At 38.3% G+C, this 19746-nt stretch overlaps 1 protein-coding gene across 1 annotated transcript in view; it reads right to left on the bottom strand.

The window, feature by feature from the left end:
- Positions 1-19746, bottom strand: part of gpc3 (glypican 3) — a 106205-nt gene that overhangs the window by 39005 nt on the left and 47454 nt on the right. The window contains exons 3-5 of the mRNA XM_083561702.1: positions 13231-13919; positions 4766-4890; positions 666-791 (exon numbers count right to left, since the gene is read on the bottom strand). Coding sequence (XP_083417828.1) covers positions 666-791; positions 4766-4890; positions 13231-13919 — 940 coding nt within the window. The remainder of the gene's footprint in view (positions 1-665; positions 792-4765; positions 4891-13230; positions 13920-19746) is intronic.

The following is a 19746-nucleotide window of genomic DNA, read 5'->3' as shown; positions in this document are numbered from 1 at the left end:
GAAGCAACATGACACCCGCATGATCTAAATGGGAATGTAGACAGAAACAGAGAAATAAATATATTTCAATGGTTTTAATGGCAGAGAACCGAAGAGAACTGTGTTATCCTGGCTGAGATCAAAAGTGAGACAAAGTTATGGAAGGTGGAGGTGCACAGACATAGGGCAAAGGGAACTATATATATAATTGGCAAACTAAAAATTGGGTTCCGCTAGGTGAATGGAGAGTGAATGCAATCGAAGGAGCAATTAAGCAAGAGGGGAGAAGCAACAGCATCAATGACATTAATAACCCTTCACGCAGGCTGAGTCAAGATTTACACCACAACGCCTGTCAACCGAAGGATGGAGTGTGCACAGCTCATCACTTCTCGACAAACACAACCTTCAATTCACCTACCTCCACTCTCTCTGCCTCAGGCACACAACACAACTAAAGTCAATTGCCTCCCTTATAACCTATCCCTCAGTATTACATTACAAACAGCAGCATATAATATGTTTCCTTGCTTATGGACACCTACAACACATTCTGCTCTATAATTCATTGTGCTACACGAGATGAGATGAAATATTTGAAAACATATACATGACACCTTAAAGAAAATGAATCATGCATTCATATATGGTCTGTGTGTGTTGTGGCGATACTGTTGTTTACTCACTTGTCTGTCATCTCCTGCCCATTCCAGCAGAGGGAGCCGTTGAGTGCTGCAGGCTCTCGACTGCACAGAGTCTCCCCAAGATTAGCATAGAAGAAACTGAATCCCCTCAGACTCTGGATCAACTCTCTGAGAATACAAAATAAAAAAAGAGTAGACATATGAAAGGGGTGATGGTTTAGACAGGAATAGGAACTTATAATCAGAATTAAAATAGTAGCAAAATAGAAACATGTGGGAAATGAAGGGGGAGGGGAGTCTTTGAAATCAGATCTCCTCCATTTTCTCTGTGTTTCCAGTAATAATAAGTTGATTTGTAGTGTTTTGATGGTAAATAGCATTGAGGATCAGTCTGCACAGCCTGCTGCTCTGGCCCAGGCTTACTCATCTGTTCATCGGTGAGAGGGAGGGAGGAAGAGCGCAAGATGGAGAAGGCAGAAGGCAGCTCAATGTCATTGTCACGGCAGGAGACAAAGCCTGTGTTAATGAGCCCCTCTCTGTCAGCACCACCACACACACACACACACACACACACACACACACACACACACACACACATACACACACACACACACACATACACAACACATTCTGACATGCAAATCCACCTGTACAAATATATAATTACATTACATTTTTGTCTGTCGACAAAATAGTTTTAAAATTAAAAAATAAATACAGAAAATTTAAATAAATATATAAAATATGAATACATATAACAAAAATAAATAATCACAAAATATTTACTTCTTTACTTGATTCAATGGAATATTGTGCATTTTATGTAACATGATTAATAAACCATCCTTGTAGTGTTGGAATTTTGGTCATATTTCCTACACATAGTAACACACACACACACACACACACACACATACACACACACACACACACACACACACACACACACACACACACACACACACACACCTCAGGTCAGTATTGCACAAGTCATCATTAAGAATAGAGTCCAGTCTGAGTTGAAAGCAAGCCCATTGGGCAGCTAGGTGAAGGTTAAGGGCAAAATCAGAGGACAGCACTGAACATTATACTTGCTGAGAGCGCACTGCAAGTGAGCATAGAGTGCTATGCTCTAGAGCTATCTGTTACAGCATGCTAGCCAGCTCTCATGACTACTGCTCTACAAGACAACAGTGTACTTTTTGAGTTGTACCAAAAACACAAATGCACAATGAATAACTTCAACCATAATTTAGCCATTAGGCTCATTATTGACTTACTGTCAATTTCATTTCTTAAGTGGAGGAATTCTACAGTGTAATGTACTATACCCATCTTAATCAGTGTCAAGCAACTGTACACAAATGTGCACATTCTAGTCAGCAAAATTGTTTATTTTAGAGACCCTATAAAGAGTATATTTTTTGCAATGCTTTGTGTATTTACCAACTACAATGTCCTAGACACTTTAATGCATAGAAAATCTTGATGTTTGTATCAAACATTGAAATTATATGTACATTACATTAAATACCAACTTGTATTTAATTTATAATATCCCAAATATATTTTTGGCAAGTAGCCCAGAATAAAGTTATGCATTACATAAAACATAAATTGTAAGATGCTTTAAAAAATAATGAAGATTTAAATTTTGGCTTTGGCTCCCACTTGCTTCTCTCTCTACAGGTCCTAGTCAGGTCTGATTATCTTCTTATCTGACAAATAGTGTCTCATTCATTCACTTTCAGTGAATCCTTAATCCCGGACCGGGTTGGTGGGGATCCGGATTCTATCCTGGAAACACTGGGTGTGTGAGGTAGGACTACACCCTAGATGGGTTACCAGTCCATTGCAGAGCATGCACACCCATTCACATCAGAGGTGATTTATTTAAACCAATTCAATTACTTGTATCCTGGAGTTGTGAGGAACCATGCCATCAGGTATGTGCTATATCGCTTATTAATATGCAAGCATTTCCTAATACATTAAATTGTATCTATTATAATGAAATCCATAAACAATTCCATAGACTTTTGCACGGTACTATATTTTCATTTAGTTTAAACGTAATCACTTTGGAACAAGATTATAAATTACTGTGAATCCTTAAATAATTTTTTTATTTATAATTTAATAAATGATTTAATATTAAATCTAATACAGTGCCTTGTGATTTCCTCATTTTACATATTTTCTCAAATGTCTTTTCCACAAAGGACCGATGTGGGTGCAGGTTTTCATTGAATCCCAGGCAATGTATATGACCTGATAGTCATTGAAAATGAAAATCATTAGATTTAATCAGGGAGATATTGGTGTTGCCTTGCTTGGTTGGAATGAAAACCTGCACTCACACCGGCCCTTTGTGGACACCCCTGTTTTAGATCCTCATTCAAAATGTAATATATGACAACACAAAACTTCATGTATTAAAAGAAAAACAATTATAACCAAAGGCTTGTGATAACTGGAGATGTCTTACACATTGCTGTAGAGGAATATAGAGGAAGTGGTATCTTAGTGGTTAACATGTTGGGCTTCTGAATAGAACATCATGAGTTCCAATCCTGCTGCCACTGCTGGGCTCTTGAGCAGAGCCCTACATTCTCAATTGCTCATTTGTATAAATGAGTTCATTGTAAGTCACTCCGGATAAGGGTGTCTGCCAAATGCCGTGAATGAATATTAGCCTACTCTTCTTTCAAATCATTGCTTTATTTTAGCCACATAAAAGTTTTTTATTCATGATCTTTGTATTTAAGATCCTTCCACAACATCTCAGTGGGGTTTAAGTGAGGACAAGGCCAAACTTACCCCAAACTTTAATTTTGTTTCTTTCATGCTGTTCAGAGCTAGACTTGCGATTGTACTTTAGATTGCTGTCTTGCTGCATATCCTGAGCTTCACATCACAGACTGGTGATTGGACATATTCCTTCAGGAATTTCTGGTAGAGAGCAGAACTCGTGTTTTCCTCAATTATGGTCAAGGCCCTGGAGCAGCAAAGCTTACTCACACCATCACACTTCTACTGCTATGTTGTCATTACGTTGTTTTGTTGTGAAAAGCTGTGTTAGCTTTATGCCAGAGGGAGTCAATCTCATGTTGTTCAAAAATTTCACGTTAAACTCATCACAGAACATTATCTTGACATTATCTTTGGAGGTCATTGAGGTGAATTTTGGCAAACTTAAGTCGAACCCTTATTGTGATTTTTATACAGTGATTTTTGCCATGTAACTCTCTCTTAGATACCATTTTGCAGAGTCTCTTTCTAAATATTGAATCATGAATGCTGCGTTCTGGGTAGACCAACCACTTCTTGGATTCATCACTGTTATAAGTTTTTCCATTTGGAGATAATGGCTCTTGCTGGAGTTCCAGATCCTTAGAAATGGCTCCATAACCCATTTCAGACAAGATAGAACCCTCTTTGATATATTTAAACAACTTTATTCCTGAACCCTTCCAGAAATTATTTTAATTTTGATATACTGTGTTGTTTTAGCCTACTTCATTTTGCTAAAAAGGTTCTATTTAAATGATTTTAAGATTCAATAGGGAATAATGAATTCATCTGGGTGTGTCAAATATAATTGAACTGAAGAATCAATTACCCTTGTTTAATTGATTGACTAAGGGGGAATTCCTTTGTTTTTCTTTTTTAACAAAGAGCATGTTGGTATTAGACAATTTTTTTTGTTCAGTAAATAAAATTATTAAAATAATTTCAAAATATGTATATGTATATATATAAAAAAATATGAGGCCAGAAGCTAGGGAAGGAAAATTGTTCATGTATGCAGAACAGGTGAAATAGCAAATATTTATTTTAATATGAATTGCGATTTCATTCATTAGTTTTCAACACAGACAACTACAGTATCAGCCAATCAGTCTTACATACTGTACACTGAAAAACTGTCTATTGCTTCTAATTCTTATTCTAAATCTTAAGAAAAGATCCTCTCTTGGAAAGTCTTGGATAGGAACTAGTGGGGTAAGGAAATGTATTTGTGAATATGGTGCTGGATCAGTTCACTACCATGCCTATAATATAAAACTCCACAAAACTGTGCAATGTTGTGGCTCCTATGCAGTATAACACCTTTGCGCACCCATTTATTAATCCATTACCTGCGCTGTCCAGAAAGAGTCTCATCTGGATCAAAGTTGACTGGTTGGATGATAAGCGCCTGCTCCACTGGTGATGTAACTGCACGAGCCTTGCGCTGGGGTGTGTGTGAACACATGCTGCTTACCTGAAAAACAAAAAGCGTATTAGGTCTGCATGCTCTGTTTACTGTTGCACTAAATAATATGTCTACATGAATGAACCTCTGGTGACACACAGTTATATTTAAGACATTGTTTTGTATGGTAGTGTGCACTTTTGGACAGAGGCCAAGTATTTCATTCAGAGAAGAGGCTGCGTAACCAAAACAAAAACCCTTTTAAATTGCCCTTGTCAACTAGCAGTTTCCCTTGGGGGAATTCCCGCTGGCATCTTTTAGGGCCTTCCAAGTGTACAAGTGCATGGTGAAAACAGTGCTGGAATGCAGAGCAAGAGGGAAGACATTAATGAGCCAGAACGCCCCCGAAAGTTTTTTTCCCCTTATTCAGCTAATCACTTGGCTCGCAGCATAGCTTTCTTCTCCAGTTTGTTTATTTGGGCGACGTGTGACAATAGGATTTACATAACAAAGCAACATCGCTGTCAAGCTAGTCAGCCACTTGCACCTTGTTCTTTTACTAATCATCATCCTGCGCAGCCTCTTGTTCTCTCGGATAAACGCTATTGTTTTTATATGGGACAACATCATCATATTAAACACAGAGGCCCTTCTCTGTGCATGGATGATAATAGAAAGTGTCTATTGTATTCAGGTGCAATAAAAATGCAAATGCATGTTTCTGTTTAGCTTGCGCTTTAATGAATTGCTCCTGGATTAATTTCCCAAGGGATTCAGCAACTTAATTCTTAATTCTGGACTGAATTCTGGGGTGTAATGTTAGCAGCTAATTGTGCCCGGCTGGCTATAAGTGAATATGTGCAGTATACCAGCTGCAGAATACCGATGGAAACAAGCATCACATAGACGTCTCCATTATAATGTGTGGGAAGAGAAAACACACACGCATATTGTGAAAATCTGAATGTCTAAAAATGAAGACGGCACACACCTGTAATGAGAAATATGGGACAGTACAATCCAAACTAATCTCTACACACCACATCTGTATTTTTCATATTTCAGGAAGAAAATGCTTATAGGAATGCAGGAATAATGGAATTGTGAAGGAAAATTTGCTTTATTGAATCAACAAACAGTTAATTGAACCTCTGGTGACACACAGTTATTGAATCAACAAACAGTTAATTGTAATTGTAAAACTGTAATTGTACTGTATTGTACAACACATTCTTGTATTTAATGTGTACATACACTATATGTATTTTATGAACATCCCATTCCAGATTTATTGTTAATTTGCTTTTATAATGGCCTCCACACTTTTGGGAAGGTGTTCCACTACATGTTGGAAGTGTGATTTTGATAATTCAGCTGCAAGGCTATTAGTAATGTCAAGTACTGATGTAGGGTGAAGAGGCCTGGTATTCCAATTTATCCCAATAGTGTTCAATAGGGTTTAGTTTAGTTGAGAGCTCTATAGCAGGCCACTCAAGATCTCCCACCCCAAACCACGTACACCATATTTTCACTTTGTGCGCAGGGGCATTGTCATGCTGGAACAGGTTTGGGTCTCCTAGCTCAAGTAAAGGGAATATTTCAAGCTGATGGTGTGCCTACGACTTTGTTGTGAGAAATGCTTTAAGAAAAAACCACACATAGCTGGAAAAGTCAGGTGTCTCAATCTTTTTGTTCACATAGTGTACATAAGTCTGTAGTTATGTATATGTAGCATAGTTGTACGCAAAATGTCTGTTATTATAAATAACTTAAGATTATAAGATATCATTTCGCGTTCAATACTTATAATTAATGTTGTGTGATGTCTGCAAAAACAAGTACAATTTTGTGGTCACTTGCTGGTGTTTTACCAGCTATAACTATTCATTCTCTCGTTCACTCATCCTTTCTCATTTTAACAAAAAACACAAAGTCCTCTGTTACAGATTGTTCCTTGTTGGAAAATTTCAGGTTATACTATTATCTCTTATTGATACAAAAAATAAATTCAATAAATCTCCTCATGAACACATTTACCCCAAAACACTTAAAACGTAAAAAAAAAGTAAAACAATTTTCTTGCTCTTCACAAAACTGCCAACTGGGAAAGCATGCCAAACACACACTTCCATTTCCTTAAATACAAGCTTTGCATCCACTGCCCATTCTGCATTATAAAAAAGCGTAACACACTCAAAAAAAAGGGCTTTTTGTTCTGATTGTCAGGAGGAGACAGTAATGGCAAATATCCCGACCCAAAGAGCATTACACGTTTTCAATCTGTTAGAACATCCACCATAAAAGACCCTGGCTAAGTTGTCACTATAGAAATCATCATGTTTTATTATCACTGCAATTAACAGCTTACAGTGTTGCAGTTACAGAAAATGAATCAGAACTTTTGAGAAATCATACTCTGAAATACATTGGTGCTTTGGTGTATTAAATCATACATCCCAATATGCAAATATTTACTAGGCCATTATCAGGGGGTGCCTACAACCCAACGCACATACTCATGCATGCACACGTACACACATCTCAAAGACATTTTGCTCTATGATCGTACCATTAGTATAGATCAATAGAAACCCTTTCTAGTAGGCATCCCCACAGGGGACTACATTTTATGCTGAAGCACGTGTAGAGTGAAGGTGATAACACTGTTTACAACACAATTTTAAATTCAGATTTAACTTCCATCCTGATGCAACATGATGTATATTAGTGTAAGTCCAGATTTTCTCTGCAACATTCATAGCACACACACACACACACACACACACACACACACACACACACACACACACACACACACACACACACACACATGCTCTTTTGCAATGCTCTCACAAACACACAGACGCCCACTAATTCACAGCCATGGCACACTCTCTTCTTCTAATGCTCTTCCTCCTGCTTTCTCTGGGGAAATCATTAGTGGGCAGCCTCTCCCAATGTAATTTCGTGCGTGCAGAGAGGCCCTTCTCGCCTCTGGCCTTGATTAATGTGGGGCTTGTGCTTTTCCTCTGAGTTTGGCGGCTGCACGTGTGGGACTCAGGGGACCTGTGGCACAGGGGAGAGTGTGGGTGAGATTGTTTCTCTTATTAGCAGAGTATTAGTAACACGGCCAACATGGCAGCCAGGCTACTGGAGAACCGCTAGATAAGAGCTGTGTCGGTGAGGGTTCTGAAATATCTACCAACTATTTTTACTTTTATCTATCTATTACCTTACACACCCAGAGGAAAATAGGAGAGTCAGGCCAGGCATTAGCACTCAAGAAAGATATCTTGCGCTCTCTCACACACTCTCAAACACACTTCCGCACAGTCACGTTATGTATTTACAGGAGCACATGCTGGATAATTGCTTCACAACTGCCAGTCGTGTGTGTTTCACAGCAAAACAGTTAAAGGAATATGTCAGTGTTTCTGTATGCATGTCTGATTACTGTGAACAATTTGAAGTTGTTACCTGGCAGAAATAATATAAAGTCATTAGGACAGCTATTGTGTTTCAGGAATGCATGCTTTTGTATAATTAATTGAAAAGTCATGCAAAACTTCCTCATATCCGTGTAGGTTTCCTTTGGGTTTGTCAGGTTCCTCTCACCTCTTAAAAACACGCTGTTAAGTAGATTGGCTATGAGTTATTGCTCCTAGGTGTGAATAAGCGTATGTGTGTGCATGGTGTGCTGCAATGCACTTGCATCCCATCCAGTATTTGTTTCTGGCTTGGGTTCCAGATTCATTGCCACTGGGATAAAGCACTTACTAAAGGTAAAAAAAAATAATAATTAAAACACTCATGAATTCATCAGGTGTTTTGTTAATTAAGCTCTATATCTATTTCATTTCTTCTTTACAAATAAGAACAGTGTTGCAAAAATATATACTTATGCCTTGTTTTGACTTTTTGAATTCATGTTATACTGTTCATTATATAGACAAAAGTATTAGGACACCTCACTTTTCTAGCACATATGTACCCCAAACTGTTACCACAAATATGGAGGCATATAAGATGTATTTGGATGCAGTATCATTACATTTTTGTTCTTTAAACTTGTTCCAGCATGACTGTGACAAAGCAAGCTTCATGAAGATATGGTTTACTTGGGTTGGAGTGGAAGATCTTAAGTAGTCTGCTATAGAGCTCGAACATGAACCCTACTGAAAATTTTTTTGATGAATTTGAATGCTGACTGCACCCCAGGCCTCCTTAATCTACATCAGTATCTGACTTTACTAACACTCTTGTGGCTGAATGAGTACATCTTCATAGCGACACTCCAAAATCTAGTGGTCCTCCTTCCGAGAAGAGTGGAGGTTATTATAACAGATAACAGGGACTAAATGTGGGATGGGGTGTCCATAAAATACATGCAAATCTTCTCATCATACGTCCACAAACATTTGTCTATATAGTGTATATGTGTATATAATTGTGACGAGTTCAACAAATGGCCTTAAATGTCAATTAAAATTGAATACAGACTATTTTACTTTTCGGAGCTTTTCTCAGTACAATCATGTGATGCAATCATACTGACTAACAATACAGATGCAGTAAATATAGATCAGGCTAAAAATATATATATTCCTTGTTTTGATCATGCATAAATTATTGAATGCGGCATAAAAGTTTGCTTTGGAAATAAATAATAAATGAACTCGAAAGAACAGTCTGCTTTATGGAAATAAATGATGAAGCTGACTAAAGGTTCCCTTTATGCCCACGCTAAACTTTCTGACATCTTTAGACGCAGAAGCAGTTTGCAAAATTCATCCAGTGAGGGGTAAATAATAGCGGGGAATATATGGGGAAACCCAAAGAATGTGCCATGCAGACATATTTTTCTCCTCAATGATGCCAAATGGACAATCAGAAAGCAGCCAGTCTCCTTTTTGCAGCCATCCACATCCATCCACATCCACTTCCTTCCATTCCCCCCATGTTCTGGCTTGTGTTTCTGTGTGTATTTCTTCTTTCTTCCCTCTGAGACATACACACATTCAACTCCTTAACAGCGGCCCATGCCCTTCTAATCCTTCTCTCTCTCTCTCTCTCTCTCTCTCTCTCTCTCTCTCTCTCTCTCTCTCTCTCTCTCTTTCTCTCGCTCATCATCATCATCATCATTAGTTTTCTACTTCTGCTCGGTAACTGGTAAAAATAGTGCTCCATAAAACATGCATCATCTTTTTGTCCCTCTTTCTCACATGATGTAATAGAAAAAAAGAAGTAATAGAAGAATGGAGATTTGATGAGTAGGAATGTCATCTTGGTACAGATGACAGTGTTTAAGCAGGATGAGATAAACCAAAAGAACCTAATCACTCTGAGAGACACTCAGTACTTTTGCTCACCAGCAAGCCAAAACAGTCTCTTAGACTGATTAAGACCAATAGTTTCAGACTGCTTTCCAGGGACAAAAGATCAGTGTCCTGTTTGGGCAAGCTCACTTAGTCCTACATCTTCTAAATATAGATCACGGTTCACTCCTCTAGTTACACACTGTAATCAATAGAGAGCAGTTCACTTCTTCCTACTCAAAACTCTCTAAACCACACATACACACATTCACATGCACTTAGTTTCTTCTAGTGATAGGTCTGCATTTTAAATCTGCACGATACTGCAGTCAAGGACACGGCAATACGAGACTGCACTCTACAGTGATGCCCGTGCTACTGACCCTGTGTCCACATCGATGCCCTACTCCCTATTCCCATATATGGGATTTGGGTATTATATGTCTTCGGTGTACCTTATTTAAACACTAACCTAGTGTAGTGCATTGTGGGATTTCATGAGCACACTAAGCTTCTGGACATGGCTAGTAGTGGTGTAGCCAAGAATTTCTTTCAGTAAAGGGATTAAAGGAAATATACTTTAGCAAATTCAAAGTGTGATCTAGACAATTATATTGATCAGGGCTGGATGCCAGACAGTCCAAATTTGTTTATTATTTAAAGCACATTCTTCTACCAACCGAACTAGCCATTTTCATAAAGATGCCATAAAATATGTATAAAGACAATTTGACTGAAAATTATTAAAATAATTCTCTAGGAACACTGAACTATAATGAGATTTATTTTACTTCTATAAGAAAAACATGCAACCGATCAGTGTTCAAATAAAAACAGGAAAATTGCATAATCCTGTTTCTCAAAATAGCAGCTGGTACCCACAAAATGTGTTCAAACAAAAAAATAATTTCTATTAAATAATTATAATTTATTTGTCAAATAAATGGAGCCTTCATGTTTTTTCCATCTCCAAAGAACATGCTGGTAGGTGGATAGGCTATGCTAAATTGCCCTAGGCATGAATGAGTGTGTGTGCGTGATTTTATGTGTGATGTGTATGGAATTGTGTGTGTGTGTGTGTGTGTGTGTGTGTGTGTGTGTGTGTGTGTGTGTGTGTGTGTGTGTGTGTGTGTGTACACGTGTGTGTGTCTTAATATGAATAATGTTTTCCTAACAGATACAAGTAGGAGGTGCACATTTTTTTCTTCTTTAGAAAGCTTTTCCAGAAATGTTTGCAGGGCATCCATTTGAGACCAAAGGTGTGTATCAGAAATTGGATCCCAACAAAAAAAGTCACTCAAGAACGTTTTTTTTTTTTTGTTTTCATGTGGACTTGAGTGAGTAGTCACAATACGATACGTTTACAGCATCCTTAATAGAGACCTGTGGTTTAAAGGAGAGGCTTCTACCTCATTCATATTTTGGGAAACAGAACCAATTAGATCCATTTGAAAATACTGAGATACTGCAAGGAACAAAAAAAACCCCAGCAAGTTGAAATACACAGGCACATTTGGAGTAGGTGAGACTATAATTTATAAATCATGCTGACAGTGTGGTTTTTTTCTACTGTTTTTTCTTCTACAATGTGGTAGGGTTTATAGACCATGCCCATGTTGTGTGGACATTTGAAACAAAAAACAGGTACAGACAGTTAAATTGCATTACACTCCTAATGTGTGTCCTGATATATTTGCACCCAGGATAGGTGATTGGGATCCATTATGACCAAGTAAAACCACTAAGAGTAATTAATGATTTTGTGTCTCTAACTTTCCTGTTATTCAAATCATACCAATAATTTCCATGTATATTACATTTTTTTACATCTCTACCATCATTCTTTTACCTGGATCAGCTTAGATTGATTATGGCTGAAAGTTAATGAAACTTGCTTCGTTGCTAAACAATGCTCTATCACAACCAATTCAACTCACGGAGAGCCTGATTATTGCCTGATGTGTTGAATCAGGTGTTTTAAAGCGGGAAAAGCCCTAAAATGTGCTGTGTGTGCCCTTTCAAGCCTGGAGTCTGACATCCCAGTTTTACACCACCTTATAGATGAAATCGAAAATGCTGTTGCAGCAAGTGCTTGCTGCTGACATTTCACACTATAACATGGAGCTAAAATAAAGTGAAACATGCTGGATGTAATGCCTCCATCTAGTGCTCTCGAAAAAAAAAAAGAAGTCTGGACTGAGTACACACTTCCAAACGTTAAAATATGCTGAAGTACATTGAAATCTAATCAGAACCTCAAAGTTCAAACACTGCATACACCTACATATACACACACCCACTATCAACCAACCACCACCCCTTTTCAAACCCCTTCCTCAACACACATATGTATATGCTTGCGTGTGTGTGTGTGTGTGTGTGTGTGTGTGTGTGTGTGTGTGTGTGTGTGTGTGTGTGTGTGCCTGTGTCTGTGGACTTATGGGTGTTAAAGATACTACTATGCAGAAACTAAAAACAAAACAAGTGTTGCAGCAGTATTTTTTCAATATTTTATAAGCATTTGCCCTCATACACACAAGAGCAACTGAAGTGTGTTATTGCTGTTTAACCCCTTCTGCCCCACTGAAAAGGTCACCGTTGAGCAGGCAGAGGGATGCACTTGGGAGCTTGTCAGGCACCGCTTTATGGAAAGTGGTGGATACAATACCTCTAACCATTTTATAGTGCAGGTACTCAATTTAGAGTTAAAGAGTCACATTTAGAGAATGGGTTAACAAAAAAATGAGTTAGCTTGCTTTTCTAGCAAGTTAGGCCTTCTCTAATATCAAATATGTGCAAATCAGACATCTCACTTTTTCAGGGGCTTTATCAGTTAATGGAATGATCCAGTGCTTTTCAAACTTTATCTCTCTTTTTCTGGTATCTGTAGTGGATGTGCAATTAATACAGCCAGGAAATGACACATTTCCTTGCACTGTGAAGAGAGTGGTAAATTTACTCACGTATAATAGTAGTTTTTAGGCAGTACCAATTTTAATTATTTTCTTATTAGAGAGCAATTTGATAAAATGATTTCCTGTGATAACTGCACATGCACTCTAGATTCAGTCTATAGGAACTGGATATAACTGACCTGTGTGTTCACTCTGCTCTTGGCCCCCACAATGTGTCTGAGAGCCATCCGGATGATGACGTGCAGCCTGAGTACCACTGCCTCAATGTCCTGCCCTCCTCTCATGGCAGCTGCCAAAGTGCCCAGTCCCTCCACGTAGGTCCTCCAGTGTGGCTGCACCTCAGCTGCCCCCCCAAGACAGGTGCCCATTGTCACCAGACACATTGCCTTGCATGGTCGCACCTCCATCAGTCCTTGACACACTGGACAGTACCAGAGGCGAAGCAGTGCCCGGGCGCACTCTCGTCCTGCCTTCAGGTGCTGCGTGGTGTTTACCACCTCGATGCCCAGGTTCAGCGCCTGAAGGAAGAGACGTGTGGCCAACAGTGAACGTGAAAGACGCGTCATCATGAGCTTAGGGTAAGAGCCGAATGCTGACGCCTCACGCCACATCCTGTGCATGCACTCATCTGAGATTCCTGCTGATGCCCCATTGGCCAAGAGGCGGCGATAGGCAAGAGGGAAGAGGCGTGAGAAGAAGGATGTCACCATGTCGTCTACGTTGGCATCAGATCCAAGGATGTAAAGAGACATATCCAGGAAGAGCTGAGTAGCAGCACCATTAGCTCCACTACCCAGTCCAGGAAACTCCTCTCTCAGTAGGGTGAGAGTAGAGTTACGGCCCAAGCGCAAAACCATATCAAAGGCCTCTGTAAGAAAATGAAAGAGAGAGAGAGAGAGAGAGAGAGAGAGAGAGAGAGAGAGAGAGAGAGAGAGAGAGAGAGAGAGAAGAGAGAGAGAGAGAGAGAGAGAGAAAGAGAAAGAAATCATTTACATTTATTTATTTATTTCATATGCCAAATTATTCCCATTTGAATCGTTTACACTCCTCTTGTTATACATAATCAATATTTGTATATTACACATCAAAAATCATCTAGCAAATCTGACTTTAGTCTCTCGGTCACTACAGATGAAAAAAAAGAAATCTAAAGCTTTCCATATTCTTATATCAATTGGAGAACACAGTTTTCAGAAGTGACCTTCCTGAACAACAAAGACTGATTCTCAACAGTTTTAAAGACTTAAAAGGAATTTATCCACACTGGAGGCTGTTTCAGATGCTGAGCCTCAAAGATGCTGAGGGAAGAAAACAGCACAAATTGTAAGCCAGAGCACAGAAATAATCAGATGCATATGAAAGCTCTCAATGGTGTCTTATCAGTGCAGAAACATAGAAGGGCTGCTTTCCAAATCCACACCAGCTAGTAGGGGAAAGAGGGCTGCACAGAGAAAAGGCTAAGATTTAGGAAAATGAAGAGAGGGAATAAGATGGGGTTAAATGAAGGGGGCATATTGTATAACTGCAAGTGTGTCTCTTATTAAGAAGTATACAGTTCTTTGTTGATGTACAGTACACATACTGTACATCAACAACTATTACTTCTTAATAAAATTCTTAACTAGCTAGTGTGGATTTGGAAAGGAGCTCTTCTATTTTTCTACACTGATAAGATACCAATGAGAGCTGAGCTGCCATTGAGAGATGCATCTGGATGTGCATCTTGTCTCATACTGACACTGTGTTGAGAGGTTTTTAGGCATGCAATGGGCTAGCTAAACTTCCGTGCACTTAAACAAACTACCATTGACACAAGATGTAATGTACAAATGTAATTAGAAATGAATTTTTTCAGAAATTGTTCAGAGGAGAATTTCCACAAGCAATAATAAAAAAAAGATTTAATTAAGAAGATGAATGCAGTTGTATAAAAGAAGGATCTGCTGGGTTGAAGTAGATGGTGTCTAAGTGAAAAACGTGTGCCATGGCATCTTCTTTCAACACTGTGCAACATTTTATTAGAGCTAATACTAAGTGAATGATAAGTGACCAATCTGGTATGTCTCAAACTGCAAATGTGCTGTTTACTCCCTAGTGTGCAGTCATTCATCTTCTACTTTTGATATGTGGCCCCCTGCTCTTCCAACACAGCATTAGGGATGTTGAAATGACATATTGTATTTGAAAGTCCCAAGAAACTTTGCTTTGAATTTATAAAAAAAAATTAATAAAATAAAAATTTCCTTGTGTGATGTGCTTGGTGTTCATAGTCATTTTAATACAACAGGAATGTATCCTTTTTCTGCATTTTCATGTGAAACATTTAATTTTTGGCTCCAGATTTGAGCTTTTTCAGGTGATGCAACACTGTTAAATAATGTAGATTTCTGTCCAAATAAATTAAACTTCCACTTCTACCGCTTAGAATAATTTATTTATTTTTTTTGCCTTTTACTTATGATTTGAACTAGGTTCCCTGGTTGTCTAGGGGTTAGGCTGCGGCGCTCTGACCGCTGCGGCCCGGGCATCGAACCCGGGTAAATTGGGGAGGGTATCCAGCGTAAAAACATGTGCCAAATCAAACATGCGGAGGATCCGCTGTAGCGACCCCTAACGGGAGAAGCCGAAAGAAAGTTACCTATTTAAACTGTGCAAGAGTTGGATAATGAAATACACCGATGAGTTAAAGGCTGATGAGTGAGACTTATTGCAGGTAAATGAGATGTGATTTGTCCACCTGGTAGGTGTACAAAATATATTACAATATGGTTAAATCATTGTCTAACCCATCATCTTTGTCCGTTTTTAGGCACAGAGCCACTATTAATCCGATATATGTGGTTGGTGGACTATTCTTAACCTTGACAGTGACATACCAGTAATTGGTCCAAACACTACTATGTTTGTGTCAGACATATGCTGAAAATGGATCACCACTCAAAATTCCTGGTCAAGGTTCAAATTCTGGCAGTTTAAATTAAATAATAGTGAATAAACAGTGCAATTAGTAATTGTAATAGTACAAAAAGCAGTTAAATGGTAAGTTTACCTGATAAAATGGCCACTAGTTACTGGTTTTATTAATGTTAAGTAATCAATTAAACCTCAATACTAAGATATCAAACAACAAAAGCAGCTTCAATATAGAAAATTTTGACATGAATAAGAATCCAAGTGAGTCAATTAATAATATAGCAAGTGTGTCTAAGAACAGAAAAGTCAGGAAAGGTTTTTGAAAAGAAAAAAAAAGTCTGGCTCATTAATGAACAGGTCAGAGAGGCTGAAGGTGATCCAAAAGAGTGGAGACTCTAATTAGGCCATGCTCCTGTAGTGCCGTGACATCAGCATGCTGCTAAGCAGACTGTTTTGAGCCACAATCATTAACTGCGCCATCCATCTCTACCAGCGAGTGCCGCTGTCGGGGGCCAAGGCTGTTACTAAACCAACAAAAGCTGGATGAATCTATAACATTCACTGGTAGAGCTGAGACAGAAATCACTAAGCTGTGAAAGGGTAAAAGGTTTAATGCCGCTATAAGACTAGCAAAAACAAGGTTGGCAGCCTCTTCATTCATCCAGTTTGCAGGTGGATGTTGCACTTATTTTTATACATGCCCTATTGATTTTGTAAGGTGCCACAAAATCCTGTTGCTGTGGTTGCTGGATAAAAGGCAGGTCCAAGTTTTGGAAAGGCTCATCAACCTAATAAAAACTTACTTTTAAACTTAGAAACATGTTTCATCTGAAATATAACAGTATAAATGCACCTGAAGCCTGAGGCTAGACCCTATCACCTAAACCATTTTTGCTCATCTTAGCAGATACAAAACATCATTTTCTTTCGGAGCCTTAGGACATTGTGCAAGTGGATTATCAGAAAAAATATATTTCTAGATAAAGATAATATAGAATATTCATATCCTTATAAAAAAAAGAAATGTCAGACACTGTATTAGCCATGATGGTTTGAAAATTGCCCCAAGGCAAGCTTCGAGGCCATAATAGCTCACAATGTGTAATGCTATAATGATTACACGATTGTAACGGAAGTGCGTTCGGTATCGTACACAAATAAAATATGTTTCTAGTGAAGGATAAAGGTTTAGAGGGTTTTAAAGGGTGGGGGTTTTTCTGGTTGTTTTTACTCAGTCTCAGTTTACACACAGAGCCACAGAGAAGGTTGCACTTCCTATAAACAGTGGGCTCATAGAAGCAACAAATGCTTAAAAGTACTTGGACAGTAAGGCATAAACACACACCACTCTTAAAGAACACACACATAGAGAACCAAGTGCACTCAAAATATTAAGCACATTCATTCACACACAAACACATTAATTGTAGTGACACTCTTTGTAAATTGGACCAAATTTGGCATTACACACACAAACACATTACATATCAAGTATTTATTGAGTACAACAACATCACATCAAAATTCAATAAATCCATTAAGAAAGAAATGCACAACACATGCAAAATAACACTCGTGTAAATGTTGGGATTCCAGTTGTTGTATGTCTTTTTAAAATACAGAAGCTACTTTGTCTGGAGACACTAATTCTGGTGGATTATTAAACAGGCAATAGCACCAGAGATGATCCACAATAAGAAATTATCTGCAGGGAGAAAAACCTTATCAGACACAGCATCTTCTGTCTGTGAACAGGTTATGATCAGATAAGCAAAGCAGCTTCCAAATGCCTGATTATCTCCTAAGGTAAGAAATAGAAATGTAGCAGATTTGTTTCTTCAATACAAAAAAGCAGTTAATGATGTTGCATGTTGTATAATTAGTGTTCAAATGATGTCACATGATTAGTAACATCATCCATTATAAGTCTGACATTTCACTTGCTAGTAATCTGAACACTAGCTAGCAGGAAATTAAACTCTCACCATAAAACAAAATAAATTTGCAATATAATATGCAAATATGCAAGCAATATAACATTAACACTTTACCAACCAAAGAGGTAGTGTATTTTTGCATTCACTGCATTCCATACATTTGATCAGATCCACCCACCTGACCACTGAGCACACCTGCCTTTCATTACTCCATTATTTGCAATAGACCAATCAGTCATCACATAAATCAAAAAAGAAAGTTGATATGAGTAATATTCATTATATAAAAACAATCATATTGATCAAAGGTTTGGATGTATTACGTAGAAAGTATTATGATGACTAGACAAGTCTAGACAACTGGGTCAGAGCGTCTCCAAAACAGCAGGTTTTGTGGGGGTTTTTTGGTAAGCAGTGTTTAGTACCTATCTGAAGTCATCCAAGAGAAAAAAAAAAACAATGAATCTGTGACAGTCATGAGGGCTCAAGGCTCATTGATTCATGTGGAGAGAAGGCTAACCCATGTGGTTTGATCTCATAGAGGAGCTGCTGTAGCACAAATTCTGAAAAGGATCATGACTGCTATGATAGAAAACTGTCAGAACACACAGAGTATCATCACAGCTTGCTGCATATGGGGATACATAGCTGCAAAGCTGTCAGAGTGCCCATGCTGATGCCTGTTCACTGCCAAAAGAACTGGTCCATGGAGCAGTGTATATGGTGTCCTGGTCTGATTTATCACCAGGACAGCCAGGTGCATGTACATCACTTATCTGGGAAAGATACAGCACCAGGTGCACTAGGGGAAGAAACCAAGCCAGCAGAGGCAATATGATATCCCAACAATGTTCTGTGAGGAAACCTTGAGTCCTGGCATCTACATAAACATTGCTGCCAATGTTGCCAAGTACACCATACTGGCAACAATATTCCCTAATGGCAGTGGTCTCTTTCAGCACAACAACATGCCCCTACACACTGCAAAATTTATTTTAGTATGATTTCAGGAAAGTGACAAAGAATTCAAGCTGCTCACTTGGTCTCCAAATTCCCCAGATCTCAATCTGATTAAGCATCTGTTTGATTACAATAGTTGCAATGCACCTTACAGGACTTAAAGGATCAACTGCTAATGCCTTGGTGCCAGATACCACAGCACACCTTTAGAGGGCTTGTGGAATCCATGCCTCAAAGGGTCTGAGCTGTTTTGCTACACAATATAAGTCATGTGGTTCAAATGTTAATGAATGATAGGTTATAGCAGCTGCTATATATTTTCAGCTGTGCTTTCTGAAGGTTTTGTATGTTTATGTTTAGAATTCTGTATGTTGCTCTCAATAGACCTCATTTCATAGAAGCATATACACAAAAAAATATGCAAGAAATGTACAGTATGATGAAATTCAGAGCATCAATATCATACTCATGCTCCTCATTGTGTGTAAATTAACACATAAGTAGATGAATTAATGTTAACAGTTTTGATCAACTTCAAATTATACCATACTGTATATACAAACTAGTTATTATGTTAAGTTTAAATGGCTAGTTTTAATTAAATTTACCGCGTTTAGCAGGCACACTGATCCAAAAATTGTATAAGATTGTAGGCTTCATCAAAAACACATCCTCTAAGAACCAACACAAGCCCATAAATTAAGACCAATAAAACTAGTCATTAATTTATGATAAAGGAAATGCCACCATATAAATGGAAGAAACGCTGGTCTGTCTGTGCAGAGCCATAACTCGCAAACAAATGCCTCAGCTGACGAATGATTTAGTGCACGTCAGGATGAAAGCTCGATTTTTAAATCGGCTGTTTGTCATAGCGTCTTCTTG

Source organism: Silurus aristotelis (genome assembly GCF_946808225.1).
Source record: "Silurus aristotelis genome assembly, chromosome: 14".
In the NCBI taxonomy this organism is placed as follows: domain Eukaryota; kingdom Metazoa; phylum Chordata; class Actinopteri; order Siluriformes; family Siluridae; genus Silurus; species Silurus aristotelis.
The sequence above is the reverse complement of the archived record's forward strand: the minus strand, read 5'-3'. Positions and strand labels throughout refer to the sequence as shown.